This window comes from Micropterus dolomieu, linkage group LG05, assembly GCF_021292245.1.
Source record: "Micropterus dolomieu isolate WLL.071019.BEF.003 ecotype Adirondacks linkage group LG05, ASM2129224v1, whole genome shotgun sequence".
Classification (NCBI taxonomy): domain Eukaryota; kingdom Metazoa; phylum Chordata; class Actinopteri; order Centrarchiformes; family Centrarchidae; genus Micropterus; species Micropterus dolomieu.
In genome coordinates, this window is record NC_060154.1 from 33,132,609 (window position 1) to 33,146,169 (window position 13,561).

The 13,561-nt window shown below is 41.0% G+C and overlaps 1 protein-coding gene across 6 annotated transcripts in view; it reads right to left on the bottom strand.

Annotated features, from left to right (window-relative positions):
• Nucleotides 1-13,561, bottom strand: part of ctns (cystinosin, lysosomal cystine transporter) — a 51,121-nt gene that overhangs the window by 6,147 nt on the left and 31,413 nt on the right. For all 6 annotated transcript variants that reach the window (XM_046049196.1, XM_046049194.1, XM_046049195.1 and 3 more), the window contains one exon: nucleotides 8,314-8,433. In XM_046049196.1, coding sequence (XP_045905152.1) covers nucleotides 8,314-8,433 — 120 coding nt within the window. The remainder of the gene's footprint in view (nucleotides 1-8,313; nucleotides 8,434-13,561) is intronic.

Consider the following 13,561-nt stretch of genomic DNA (forward strand, 5'->3'; position numbering starts at 1 on the left):
AAAGTAGACTAGGAGCCAGAGCGTTCAGCTATCAAGCTCCTCTCCTGTGGAACCAGGTTCCAGTTTGGGTTCAGGAGGCAGACACCATCTCCACATTTAAGAGTAGGCTTAAGACTTTCCTCTTTGATAAAGCTTATAGTTAGGGCTGGCTCAGGTGAGTCCTGAACCATCCCTTAGTTATGCTGCTATAGGCCTAGACTGCCGGGGGATTTCCTATGATGCACTGAGCTCCTCTCTCCTCTACTTTCTCTCCCTCTGTATGCAACCTCATCCCATTAATGCATGTTACTAACACAACTTCTCCCCTTTCTGGTAGTCTTGTGCTTTCTCGTCCCTCTCCTCTCTCTCCTATCACTTCCTGCAGGTTTTCTGGCTCTGGAGCTGTGGAGTCTGGATCTGTGGCTGCGGGTCACCTGCTGCCCCCGTGTTCCTGCTCGACACCCTCTGCTGCAACAGTCCTATTGTTATTATTGTTATTATAATCATTAACATTACGACTGTTACCATTAACACTACTATAAATATCTGTACCATTTTTCATTTAGTCTATAGCAACATTACCTTTACTGTCTGTACCTCTGTGTGTGTATATTGTGTAGGCTGCCTCCCTCCCCTCTCTCTCTCCTTCCATCCCTCTCTTTTTCTCTCTCTCTCGCTCTCTCTCTCTCTCTCTCTCTCTCTCCCCTTCACCCCAACCGGTCGAGGCAGATGGCCGCCCACCCTGAGCCATGGTTCTGCTCGAGGTTTCTGCCTCTTAAAAGGAAGTTTTTCCTTGCCTCTGTCGCCTAGTGCTTGCTCTTGGTGATAACTGTTGGGCTTCTGTAAATAGCATCAAAGAGTACGGTCTAGACCTGCTCTTTTATGAAAAGCGCTGTGAGATAACTGTTGTTGTGATTTGGCGCTATATAAATAAAATTGAATTGAACAATGGGCTGAAGGAACATTTTAGTTCCATGAAAAGAGATCCAGGGACTAAAAAGTTCCGAGGACTAAAACGTACCGGGTACTTTTGGTGGAAATGCAGCTATAGTTGTTCATATTTACATATCACGGAAAAAGTAGGATATTTAATTGCAGCTTATACATACTGTGTTGACCAGCAGTCATTACTTACTTACATACTCACCATAGACTATATATAAGAAATGGACGTAGTCATCGTGACGTCACCCGTTGGTTTGTGGACTGCTGTTTCGAAGCCTCAAGTTTGGCCAATAGGTCGCCGCCATGTCGAGTTTTTGCAACCAGGAAGTGCCCGGAAGTGACGATACGGCGGAGCTAACGGCCGTGTGCAGAGCTAGCTAGCTTGCTTAGCTAGGTGCATCTGTAATTCACGTTAACTGTCATTTTAACAGGGCTGATAACTTTGTCTAGCGAACAACAGTCTTAAATCTAAATATACTCACCAGAGAAAGTGAACAGCCGACTCCTCATAAGCTTTTTCAACTGCGCTGGTTAAATTTACACAGGGCCGAGGGTACAAGTCAGCTCTAGCCTGATTGACAGGTTCCCATAGTAACGACTTGTCAATCATAGATAACCTCGCCCTGAAACATACTCTGCTTTTTGGTCTATTTTAAAATAAATGGGACCATAATTTACACAATGAACATCATTTTGTATTGAAGAAGACTTGAAACTAGCGACTGAGACCATAAACTCATCAGGAAAGTGTTTACTGGGGTACTTATTCAGCTGAGAAGTAGGGTAATTTTCCCGTTATTTCTAATGGAGCCGAACTTCTTTTTGCAACCAGAAGAGTCGCCCCCTGCTGGATTTTCAATAGAATGCAGGCATCGGCTTCATATTGTAGACCGGAAGCTTCCGGCTTGATATACGCACGCCCGCCCGCCCGCGCGCGCACACACAAACACACACCCCTTTTTGTTAAGGTGGTGTCACGGGAAAGATCTCTAGCCAGGGTCTCGGCTAACAGATATCTTACAGAGGCACAATGGAGATGATTATTACCGCTTGCCAACTCCAAGAAAAAGCCTAGGGACAGAACCGACCCTGTACGTCCTTTACTGACCTAACCAAAGCCTTTGATTCCATGAACCGCCAGGCCCTCTCGCTAGTCCTGACAAAAATAGGCTGCTGCCCTGACAAATAAATCAGAGTACTGCGACTACTAGCCTACATCACAATATGTCAGTTAGAGTACACAGCAATTATGAAGACAGACAGAGTCCTTCTTCAAGGGGGGGGGGGGGCAGTTTGTAGCCTATATCCCTGCCTCTGCTGAATAATCCCTGGTTGGGACAACCCCCCCCAGCAGGATGGTCAATGCTCAAATGATTAAAGGTGTTTTAACACTGCTTGCCGCTGGCACACAGAGAAGTATATTATAATAGCCTATGTAGTGCTGTAGGCCTAGGCCTACTAATTGGAGGATGCATTATAAAGCCAAATATGCTAAACAAACAAGCAGCAGTCAATACATAGTCTAATACAGTACAATACAACTGAGTTTATGTTTGTGGGTCGCTCAACCTGTTCGGTCAAAACTAAAGGCTACTCTATACCATATGGCTGATGGTGGAAAAGTGCAGCCATCCAGTCATGCGCTGCGCAGCGTTGTTCATTAAGATAACATGTTACTTTAAGTTTATCTTTTTAATGTAAATAATAGTAGGCTACTAATTACAATGAAAAATACATCATCATAATGTTTGTTGAGAAATTAATTAGTGATCCAGAAAAATGCATGATTTTACTGCTTCCACGTTGCTAGCTCCCACGTAACTTGAACCCTGAACCCATTATTATAGGCTACTGTTTCCCACCATAGCTTGGATGATCAAGGAAATTAGGCTACTTTTATTTCATTTAAAAATTAGACCACACATGGTATGGCCTGATTTATTGGGTTACACTGTACAATTTCAGCCCATTTCTGACCTGATTCTAGAGCTGCACAACTCATTTAGAGATGGGCCGAACAATCGCTTCGCCAGGTGCGTTTAGAGTGCAGTGTATCGAGTGGCGATCAGCTGCTTCCAAATGGCCGTCGAATGCATTTCTGACATGTAAGAAATTTTGATCGGCCGTCAGACTGTCGCGCAGTTAAACTTGTTTAGTCTATCTGCACAATAGCAAATCTGCTGTATATTTGATCAGAACAACGTATTACTTATTCATCAAATGGGTAAGAACGTTCCTCTTCCGTGTACATTTATTCACTTGCAGACACTACCATGCAGAAAAGTCTTATTATAAAGTCTGTTCTATCCAAGATTCGAACCTGGCCCTACTAAATGCAGGACGGCTGCACTGCCGCTGTACTACAGTGGATGTGTGCTGGCGAAAAAAGTCTCCTATTACTAAATGTCTGTTGTTGACGTAATCAACTTCCGTTGCGGTCCGTTGGTGTTGTGGCTTTTTGTATTTGTGTGGTGACTTTTGTATTTGTGTTATGACTTTTGTATTAGTGTTGTGGCTTTTGTATTCAGCCTGATACCTCTGGGCCACTGTACCCTAGCTCCTGGATCGCTCACACTCACTGTTCACAGTGAGTTGTTAATTTGTCACGTCAATTACATAACTTAACAAACACAGTCCTTATCACTTCTCCTCTCCTGAAAACATTCATACCAGACTCGTTAACTCTCCCGTTTTTCACAGCAAGATGTTTCATGTTACAATAGGTGAGTTGTGGAGGTCCTCCTTGTAGACCGTTATGTAGTATTAGATTAATTAAACAACAGCGTTTCCTCTGTGTCACTGTACCATAAACGATATGTTTTAGAAAGCAGTCATTGTGGCAGATTATGTATGGTAATAACTATTGCATGAATAAAATATATATAATTATTTGTCTATGTAGGAGAGCCCTGTTTAACAGTATTATTATAGCAATGACATTAAATATGATATATGGTATTATTTGTTGTAGTAATAGCAGTAGTAGTATATGGGTAATTTTTATAGTTTGTTTTCCTGGCCCCTACAATACATATACTATTTACTTTAATGTTCATTAGTAGTACTCCATAATTTATAACAAATCGGATTTTTAAAAAATATTTTTGTAGTTTTGACTGTTATTCATCAAAACCTGGCTATATTTTGTTCTACTTTTGTTCAAAGTACTATTTATAACTATTTCTTTTTATACTTCATTATGTCATAATGTCAACATAACATTTTAGGGATAATCTTTTGTTAATGTCATGCGTTTCTTAAAATTGTAGGGGAAAAATAACAATATTGGCCGATATATAGGCGGATCGGATTTTAAAAATCTCAAATATCGAAATCTGTATCGGACTTAAAAATACCATATCGGTCGGGCTCCATTCTAGACCAGCTCTTTAATGAAAAGAGCTATGAGATTACTGTTGTTGCGATTTGGTGCTATATAAATAAATATTAATTGATTTGAAAAAGAACTATTTCAGTTCCTCAATCACAAGACAAAAACCCCCCGTCATAGTAAAGAAAAGGAGTTTGTTAACTCACCGAGTCCAGTCAGTCAGTCAGTCAAAGAATCCAGTCTGGGTTTTTTCTGCTTGGTTGTGAATGTTTTACTGTTTGCAGAAGCAAATAACTCTGTACGGTGAATGTAGAATGATGATCGGAAGGTGAGGTGTACAAGATCATCAAACGTCTGATGGTCACCGATGAAAATGGTACTCAAGTGAACTTCCTTACTTTTTACATTTTACTGACTGTCAATTGAGCGTGTTTCTCCGGCCTACTTTCTCACTGTGTGTTCTCCTCCGCTCTCCTTCCGACACACTGACATTTTACAGGGAAGTTTAATTGTGGCACATTCTGGTAATGAATCAGCGTGTTGTGTCTAAAAATGGGTGTTTCCAGGGTTTAAAACTGGTGGTGAAACCTGGTGATGATTGCAGGTTGTTAAAAGGCTACTTAATGTAATAGACTACGGCACTATTCATAACCTGGAAACTACAGTTGTTTCCAAGTTATGAATACAGAAATACAGATGCAGATATAGCATTTGATAGGGTATATTCAAAATTTCTTAGATACTTTACATAAATTTGGATTTTTCATAGACTGGATTAAAATCTTATACAGTTGCCCAAGAGCTTCTTTCAGGACAAATGAATATACTTCCAAGCTTTAGTCTTCAGAGGGGTACCAGGCAGGGTTGCTCACTCTCTCCCTCGCTATTCGCCATTTTTATAGAGCCACTAGCGGCTGCTATCAGACAAAATAAAAATTCAAACAGAAAATGTACACCACAAGATTTATGCAGATGATGTATTACTTTTCCTCCTTAACTCACAAACTTCTCTTTCTGAGACAATCATACTTATAGAAACATTTTCATCCATCTCAGACTACTCTATTAACTGAAATAAATCCATAATTTTACCTTTAATGTGTGATTTCCAGAGTATATCTACCACACCACTAAACCCGACCCCCATCCCTGTTCTCTTGCATGTTTGTGCCCCCCATCCCCATTTCTGCTGCCCTGTCCGGCCCGGTGACAAATCAATACATAATTAAATAAATAATAAAACAGATAAAGGAGTATATTAAAACTCTCTTGTTAAAGTAAAATCTATCTGGCATAACATGGTATCCAGCTCCTCATACTGTATACCAGGCTGTGGGGCAGGACAGGTTAAAAGGAAAAAAAACAAACAAAAAAACACTTCTTTTTTTTTTTTTGTCTATTAGCCTGTATTTGCAATATTATTGTGCAGGTGACACCTGTAGTTACTGGTGGTAAGAAGTCTGGGGCAGCTAAAGAAACTATTATCAGGCGATAATGGTCTTTTTCCGTAATTATGTGACCAGTCATGATCTGACTTTATTCTGCACAAGACGAGTCTGCGAACAGTGAGAGTGAAAGAAGTTGGTTACATGGCAGAGAAGGTGCAGATGTGAAGCCTGTCGTCTGCAGCTCTTCATCTAACAGCTCACTGTGTCTGCTCCTGACTGTTACATCTCTGCAATATCTCAACAAACTGGTCCACTGTCAGAAAACTGTTGAAAATAACCATTGTCCTATTTTGTAGCCGTATTTTCGATAAATGATAGCGGTCAGCCCTAATCTCACTCACAAACACTGCAATTCCTGTGACTACTTCAAAATAAAATCAACTTGTGTTTGCATTAGCAGTAACTTGATAGAGCATTTTACCGGGAATTTCGCCACAGATGCAAAGTTTCTAATACTACAAATATATTGAAACTGCAATACTTTCATCCGAGGCCATTTTGCAGGCAGGATGAGAAGCTTTGGTGGGCCGAATGTGGCCTGCGGGCTGCCAGTTGATGATCGCTGGCCTAAACCATTCTTTATCTGCCTACCTGCTTGTTCCCTTTCTTTTGAATGAAATTAGTTGGCAGCCATTTCTCCTCACTTTGTTTTCTCTTTCCTTTCTTTCTTTTCTCTTTTGGTACCTTGATTTCTCTTTCTTTGGAACAGATATGACTGTCACAAGGCACGTTGATGCTCCAACATTAGCAGTCCCTCTGCTCTATTAGACCATTTAGAGATGAATCCTAGTGCGGGGTAGCCTAAACCATTTTGTGTTTTTTGGAAGGGGAAAACAAACTTATTATTTCAGGATTTTCAAGGGCCCTCCCCCTATTAGGGCCCTGGGTTATCTGGGTCTCTGTAAATAATATTACAAAGAGTACAGTCTGCTCTATATGAAAAGTGCAATGAGATAACTTTTGTTAAGAATTGGCGCTATATAAATAAAATTGAATTGAATTGAATTAAGGATGCTGAGGCTGGTCATTCCACAGTTAAGAAAGCTGTTCAATTGGCCATATCACGGCTTGGTCTGGATGCTGCTCCTGTACAGGTTGCTTATTCTAGCGCCTTTTTCAAGTGCACTCCACAACCATCTGCCTTCAGCGTTCCACCCTCTGTGCCATACACTGACAAAATTCAGGTGCAGACCAGACTGCTATGACAGGCACCTTCTGCTTCCTGTATGTCTTCCATGCATTTCCCCTACTCATACTGACACTCAAATTGACAGATGCACTGCTGCTGGTGGCTTCATGCTGGCAGGAAGAATATGGTCTCCAGCCTCTCAATTAAGTGCCTTGAACTCTCCCATGGCCTATACATTTGGTAGTTTCACCCCGCAGCCTGGACTGGTGGAATGGCATCCTAATGTCAGCCTACATTGTCCTATTTGGGCTCTGAGACAGCACAAAGATGTGTCAGCTAGATTCCATCAGTCTGATGGGCAATTTGTTTGTTTTGCTACAGGGAAAACCCTATATTGTCTAAACAGAGACTCTTGAACTAGGTTGTTGGTACCATATTACAAGAATCCACGCTCCTGGCCTTATGCATATCCATGTATTACATACCATCTCTGGCAGTCATCCAGAATTCATAGAACCATAGTTATATCCGTAACTCTTGTTTTGAACGCAATGCAGCCACATTCAGTGGACATTGGGGATAGAAATAGTGAGAACAGGAGGCATATGTATTTTTTGTGACATCACTATACAGTATGTTTAAATACTTTATTATAAGAAACACTATATACTTTAGGTTTTAATGCGTTTTAAGGTTTAAGCCACTTTCTCTGTATAATGATTTTTTCTTCCTGTAGGATGAGTTTCTTATAATGACCTCCTTTTCCATCCACTCTTCGATATAATGAGTGCCTTTGAGATAAGATACAAATGCAAACTATCTCAAGTGCATACACGGAGACAGTGTTAATATCAGCAACAGCATGAACAATACAAAAGGGAGAGGTGAACTAATGAGCGTTTGGTGCCAGGAAAAACTAGTATGATCCAGTTTACAGTACCTGATGTAAAGTCCCAATACTTCAGAGAGGTAGAAAACAGAAACCTGGCTCTCAGAGTTTGTTTCAGAACCACTGTTTGGTTTTAAAGCATTAAGTGTTTGATTTGCAGTAACAATGTAACTACGGCATGTAACCAGAAAATACTTTAATCTTTTGAAAAATGTAATTTGACTTTCTGAAGTTCTAATGGTGTAAAATAAATTAATTGCCCAATAAATAATAAATAAGTCAACTTGAACAAAGAACCATAAAAATGTAAAATTTGCTGTCCATCTTGGCAAAGATGTTTAGCGTGGTGAAGAAAACTTTTGGTTTTCCGTTGACTTAGACCTGCGCTTTTTCTTCATCAAGTTAATAAAGTGGGAGAGGAGCACCACTCACTTTTGATTCTGGGGCTATAAGCCAAGATCCTTTGTCATTATATATGTGAAAAGTTTAAAAACCAGGCATGCAGTTGGATATTTGACACAATTTCACCTTATGAAAACTGGGACTTATAGATATATTTGCAACATCATCTCAATCACAAGACAAGACAAACCTCATACACAGCAGCCTGGATGATGTAGATGAAACACAGCAGGACTGCATGGAGACTGAAGAAGACATCATTAGCACTGACAGGGTCTATTCCATTTGGGTTCCTCTTCAAAAACTCCTCCTTCAGGGCAGTGACACAGCAGCTTAACAGACAACAGACACTATACATTGTACATGCTTTATTGTAACCTGTACTTGGTCTAACCAAGCCATTCATGAGGGGTCAAAACTCTTAATGTAAATATGAATAAATGAACAAGAAATGCCCAGTAAATTCTATGGCTACATCACGTTATATTAATTTAAATATTCCTGACAACTGTGTTTCTGAACTTTTGTCCCCCATTGTTAAAGAGGTCATATTGTGCTTTTTGGCATTTTCCTTCTCCTTTATTGAGCTATATACCTTTTTTGTGCATGTAATAGGTTTGCAAAGTAAAAAAGCCCAAAATCCACCCCAAAGGGAGTTCCCATCTCCCACAGAAAACACTGCTCTGAACTGCCTGAAAACAGCTCATTTGTAGTCCAGCCTTTTCTTCCGCTTTGCAGTGACGTCACAGCAAAATGCGCACCATAATGCTCACCACGCTCAAACTTGCTCAAGTCTATGTTGCTAAACTGGTAAGGGGAACATGTACCATGGAACCGAAGCCGTGTTTACAGGCTTCTCACGAGCCGCCGTACTCTGCTTCTGATTGGCTAGTTCTATGAACTAAGAACTGCGCATGTGCAACTCCCTACAAAGATCTCACTGGCGCCTCTGCTGGCGACAGGGGTTTTAGTGCTGTTGCAACTATTTGTTCGGTTTTATTTGTTTTATGTATGTATAAGTTTTGTAGAGATGAAGGCATCTGCACTAAGTGTTTAGACGCTATTGTAGCAGACCTAAAATTTATATTATGCATTTTAATAAATTTATGAGAATTGATACCCAATTATGAATTTTTAAGATTCATAAAATCAATGTTCCTCGTTAAGGGCACCACCGGAGTTGTCATAATCCTAGTCTCCGGACCTCTAGGTAGTTTTGAATAATTATACAATTATTACTAGTGATCAGTTAGTTAATAATCGCTGAATTATCTTAAATCAGTCAGTCAGTCTCATATCTAAAGGGTCAATTCTCTTGGCAGGAACTAGAAATAGGCAACACACACAGCCCGATTATATTACAGTGAATTTATTCTCTAACTAATGTGATAAAAGATGGTTGGATACAGGGAAATAAACAATTGCTGAACAATGAGCCTGGAGGTTCGATTGTGGGAAGCATTTGACTCATACGGTATAAAAAAACTAATGAAAGTAAACTAAGGCTGTGATTTTAAGAGTTAAGAGGGGAATATCTGATCACAGAACGTGTGTTAAGTCTTACTGCTTGTCGACAGCCTGCTTTTGGCCTGTTGCACGGGTCCCACGCTAGCTGCCGATCCTGGCTTTTTGCTAGGGATTCTCCGGGGTTCTCCGTGTCTGACTGAAAACGCCTCCTCCGTCTGGCAATTCGGCTGTTTTCAGGTTTCCTTCGTTGTAGCTGGCGAGACCACGTGGCTTGGTCTAACCTCGGTGAAGTTGGCTCGACGAAAAAGGCTTAAAATGGAACTTGGTCGTTCCTGAATTAGTCCAGTGTAACTTAACGGACTTATAACTTTAACAAACAAAAGAAATAAAGAAAATAAAACAAACTGAAGGCAGATTGATGTCGCGGCACTTCAGGTGTGTAGCTTCAGGCGAACAAAAGGCCTGGCCGACTGAGGGCGTTGCCTGGCGAGGCACGCCAAACGCGTGCCGAAGCATCCAGGGAGCCGAGCAGAGTGGAAGAGAGCCAACAGCGAAGAGAAAAACGCGAAGCGAGGTCGCGTGTCGCTCTTTTGTTGCCTGGGGCATAGTTCCCCAGGTGGCGTCTCACGTTTCCCAAGGGACTGCCTCTCTAAACTTAATGTCTAAAAAGAAATCTATTTGCGCGTATTATAATAAAATATTTTCCACAATCGAACCTCAATGGTTGAACGGTTGTACTGTTCTAGGCATTTGGTAACAGGAAACAATTGTCACATTATTGGTCAGGATATTTATACATTTAACGGCATTTCCAACGAGGGCATGTAATACTTATTTCGTCCACTTGGGGGAGCTCAGGTTACATGAGGAAAGCTTAGATTAAATCAAAGACCATCTCTCCTTAGGAACTGGGAATATTGTTGATTCATCCTTAAATTCAAGCTGGCGATTAAGAGTATAGTAAAACATTCCTTTGTCATCATTTCTAAAGGAATTTTGTAGGAAAGTATTATGAACAAGCATTGATTACATTAGATGAAGGAGTGTCTTGCTTAAAATAAAAACACTGCAAACGCAACTTTCTTTTCAGCACTAATAACAACGGATAGCAACAACAGTTAACATAACTACTCAAATAGAGGCAAACGTAATCAGGTAACTAAAGATTTAATTAAACTTAATTAAATGCTTTGAGTCTTTGGAGACTGCAGTCTTTGCATTAAAAGTTCGGCTGTCCTGGATCATGTCACACTTAGGTGAGACAAGGAGTATCCCTTTGATGGTAATAAAACAAAGAATACGGTCAGTTGCCACGGAAACATGTGTGGGGGGGCCAGTTTTGATAGGCTGTTTAGGGAAATGCCAATGGCTGGTTCGTGTCCCTTTGTCAGTTTAACAGTCAGGCCCCGCGTTATCAGCTTCGGAATCAAAAAGGTGCCAGTTTTATGGTCGGGCTAGCACTTAGAGAAAGCAACTTTGACCACTCCCCCTTCTTCTCTGGGGAGGAGAAAAGAATTTAGAGTAGCTCCAAATTTATTCAATATAAAATGCACAAATCCACACCGTTGTTCACTACACTATTCCCACAAACAAGTGAAGCTAAGTACTGTTGGATAGGTGAGCAGTGGCATCTAAGTAGGTGGCATGCCAGTTAATTAGCACTCATGCTAGTTAGCAACTAGCAAAACACAGCAAAGGAAACTGAAACTGTGTTAAAGCTGAGACATGAAGCTACTTATATTACTGCTGCTGTTGCTGCTTATGTTGATGGTTGGCGAACTCCTGTGTAAGAGTTTGCACCCACCCTTTAAATCATCCATGCACAATGAAGAACATCGAGTCTACTCCAGAGAGATCCTGTTTTCTCTCCAGGACAGAGGAGACATATCTCCAGTTCATCTACCGTAGGACGTCAGAAGAAACCCTACTGCAGGGAGTCCCCACCGGCGCAAAAGAGGCAGGCATGGAGGGGTCAGACAACGGCTCCGGCGAAGGGGTAATAAGCCACCACTTCCTTCTATTATTTTGATCAATGTGTATGGTCGCTGTTCAGCAAAATGGAGGAGCTACGACTCAATACACGTTACTTCAATGAATACAGGGAGTCGTGCATTATGGTCTTAACTAAGTCATGGCTCCACCACCACTGTCGGCTCGAGACTGCTTTACCAGGATTTCATCAATACGTCAAATGTGGCATACATAAAGTTTTGGACAAATGACTTAGAAAGATCAAAAGTGCATGTAAAGCTAAAGCGCTTATACCTACTGTATCTTATACCCACATACAGATCTGCTATTATGTCTAGCAAGCCTCAACGTAAGACTGTGTGCAGTGACTGAGGACAGTGTATTGACTTTGAGAGGCTGTTTCCTCTAGTACTGACAGGAGCATTCTCCACACTTTGGAGTTAAATGAGGCAACTGAAACAATTACTGACTAATAAATTCTGTGTTGATAACGTCCCCAAAAAGGATATTTTTGCATGATTTAAATGACTTCTTTCTAAGATATGATGAACAAAATGACTCTTCTCTAGGGAAGGTAGTGGTCTTGAAGGGAAGGTAGTGCTGTTCCAAATTATATGAAAATTGACAGTCAGCACAGTCAATCTTTAGCAAAGTATGCAACAAGAAATCTGTAGGTCCAGATGGCTTGCCTGCCTTCTTGCTTAAAATGTGCTCATCGGAATTGTCTGAGTCGTGGTGCCCTATCTACAGCGAATAAGGATTTCAGACCTGTTGCACTTAGATGCGAGGTTACGAAGTGCTTTGGGAGAGTAATGGTGAACCTACTTAGACAAGTCTTGTCTTGATCCCTTCCAGTTTGCATATAATGAAGAATGTAGTACTGTGGATGCAGTCATTACAATGTCTCATATAATAAGGAAGCACTTAGAAGACTCAGACGCTTACGCACGTGTTTTATTTGCTGATTTTAGTTCTGCTTTTGACACTGTCCGTCCTCATTTGCTTGTTCAGAGAGTTGTTGACATCAAAGTTAATCCTTTAATTATCAAATGGTTTTACTATATTTTATCAAACAGGTCTCAACAAGTTAAAGGTAAATCCTAGACCCTCTAAGGCGAAATATTGTAGTACAGGGGTTCCCCTCAAGGAGCTGTCAGCTCTCCACTTTTGTTCACACTATATTCGAAAGAGTGTAGAAGTAGTGAGTCCAACTATGTCATAAAATCCTCTGACAACACAATTATTTTAAGTTTATTGCACGTTAGTGAATACCCTTCAACCTATTACAAGGAGATTGAATCCTTTAAGGATTGGTGTGTGAATTATCTCATCCTTAATCATTTGAAAACTAAAGAGATGATATTTGATCCCAGGGAAGTGAGAGCCCACAACAATGCAGTCAGTGGACAGAGAAAGCTGGGATTAAAATCCCAGTTTTCATAGATTGTCATACCGGACGCGTCACTGGTACCAGTGACCAGTGTGGCTGACGTACTGCGGTAAGCGTGTCGACTCATTTCCGTTTCCGGTGCTTTTGTGTTGGTACCGTGTTGTGCTGCTCTCGCTAAATAACAGTTACATTTGTTAGATTACAGCAGCCAACTGTCCGCTAAACACTTATTCTTTACAGTAATTTTGCCTAAGCACTCACAGTTCTTTCCATCTTTTAGTGACTGCTGTTCAATCTCATAGTTGTTCTAAAGTTTTGGTAGCTGACGCTACAGTACTTTAGCTTAGCCGTTAGCGACTTTAGCTTAGCAGCTAGCGATGGCTTCTCCTTCTCCCTCTCTCTCTCCTACTTCCTCGTGCTCGGTGTGTCAGATGTTCAGTTACTCCTCTGCCTCCTTTAGCGGTAATGGTACGTGTAATAAGTGTAGTTTATTTTTAGACATGGAGGCGAGGCTCAGTGATTTAGAAGTCCGGCTCCGCACCTTGGTAGATCAGTCTTTAGCTACTGTAGCTAGCCAGTCCCCGGTAGTCGGTGCGGAACGGCCTGAGTT